The 962-nt window shown below is 40.3% G+C and overlaps 1 protein-coding gene across 1 annotated transcript in view; it reads right to left on the bottom strand.

The window, feature by feature from the left end:
- timeless (timeless circadian clock) overlaps positions 1-721 on the bottom strand; it is a gene marked incomplete at its 5' end in the record, with an annotated part of 51,656 nt that extends 50,935 nt beyond the window's left edge. Inside the window, 3 exons of the mRNA XM_016256671.1 lie at positions 46-263; positions 352-528; positions 634-721. Of these exons, the coding sequence (XP_016112157.1) occupies positions 46-263; positions 352-528; positions 634-721 (483 nt within the window). The remainder of the gene's footprint in view (positions 1-45; positions 264-351; positions 529-633) is intronic.
- Positions 722-962: the final 241 nt, after the last annotated feature.

Genomic DNA, 962 nt, shown 5'->3' with positions numbered 1-962 from the left:
CAGTTCCCAGAATAAGCTTTAACCAACCGAAATTACAAAACCAACCTGCGAGACCAGGATGTGGCATCTTTCCGGTCAGTGAGCATCATCTCATAGTAGTTGGTGATGTTCTTCTCAATGAAATGAAAGGTGCGGTTGGATATGGTCTCAGACACCACATCTGGTCTGAAGTTCTGACCACGGTTGAAGGCCATGAAGAATGTTATAGCCCAAAGATAGTATGTCTCATCATGCTGCTGGGCCCGTTCACGGATCAACCCCTCCTGCTCAAAAAAACAAGGTATATGATGGGGAAAACTCATTTAGACAGAGACATTTGAGTTTCAGTTATGTGGATGTTGTCTTACTCACCTTCACAAGGTACATAAGTCGATTATAGCAGTTCTCCAAAAAGTCGATGCAGAACTCACGCAGGAAGAGACGTACATTCAACGCTGAGCGTCGTTGACTCTCTGAGTCTTGAGCCATCTGTTTGCGTTTAGGTACACGCCTCACAGGCTTACCCACATCATGAGAATAGTTCTTAAACTTTAGTTTTAAAACATAAAAAAAACATGTTAATGAAAGTGAGGAGGTAAAATGTTTTTTGTTTTTTTTAAGACCATTGTATTCACGTTTTAAAGTGATACTTACATTGTGAAGTCCTTGGTGAAAAATCACATCTTTCTCTCCAATGGACTTCAGTCCTTGAATGACATAAGAGCCACGGAAACGAGAGTGTCTGGCAACAAGAGACAAAATGATTGTTTAGTTGGTTTATGAGAGGGGAATATATGAAACGATATGAAATGAAAAGATATACATTTTCAAAATTGTTTCTTAATGATATTATTCAGCCTTTAATCAGTGCAACAGAGATTCAACAAATAAACAGAGATGCACCGATCGACTGGCCTGGGACTGGAATCGGCTGATTTTCCGCATTCTTGGCCCGGACCGGTGACTAAAATAGTTGACGAAAA

The sequence above is a fragment of the Sinocyclocheilus grahami genome, unplaced genomic scaffold (genome assembly GCF_001515645.1).
Source record: "Sinocyclocheilus grahami isolate Dianchi unplaced genomic scaffold, SAMN03320097.WGS_v1.1 scaffold1459.1, whole genome shotgun sequence".
Lineage (NCBI taxonomy): Eukaryota > Metazoa > Chordata > Actinopteri > Cypriniformes > Cyprinidae > Sinocyclocheilus > Sinocyclocheilus grahami.
The sequence above is the reverse complement of the archived record's forward strand: the minus strand, read 5'-3'. Positions and strand labels throughout refer to the sequence as shown.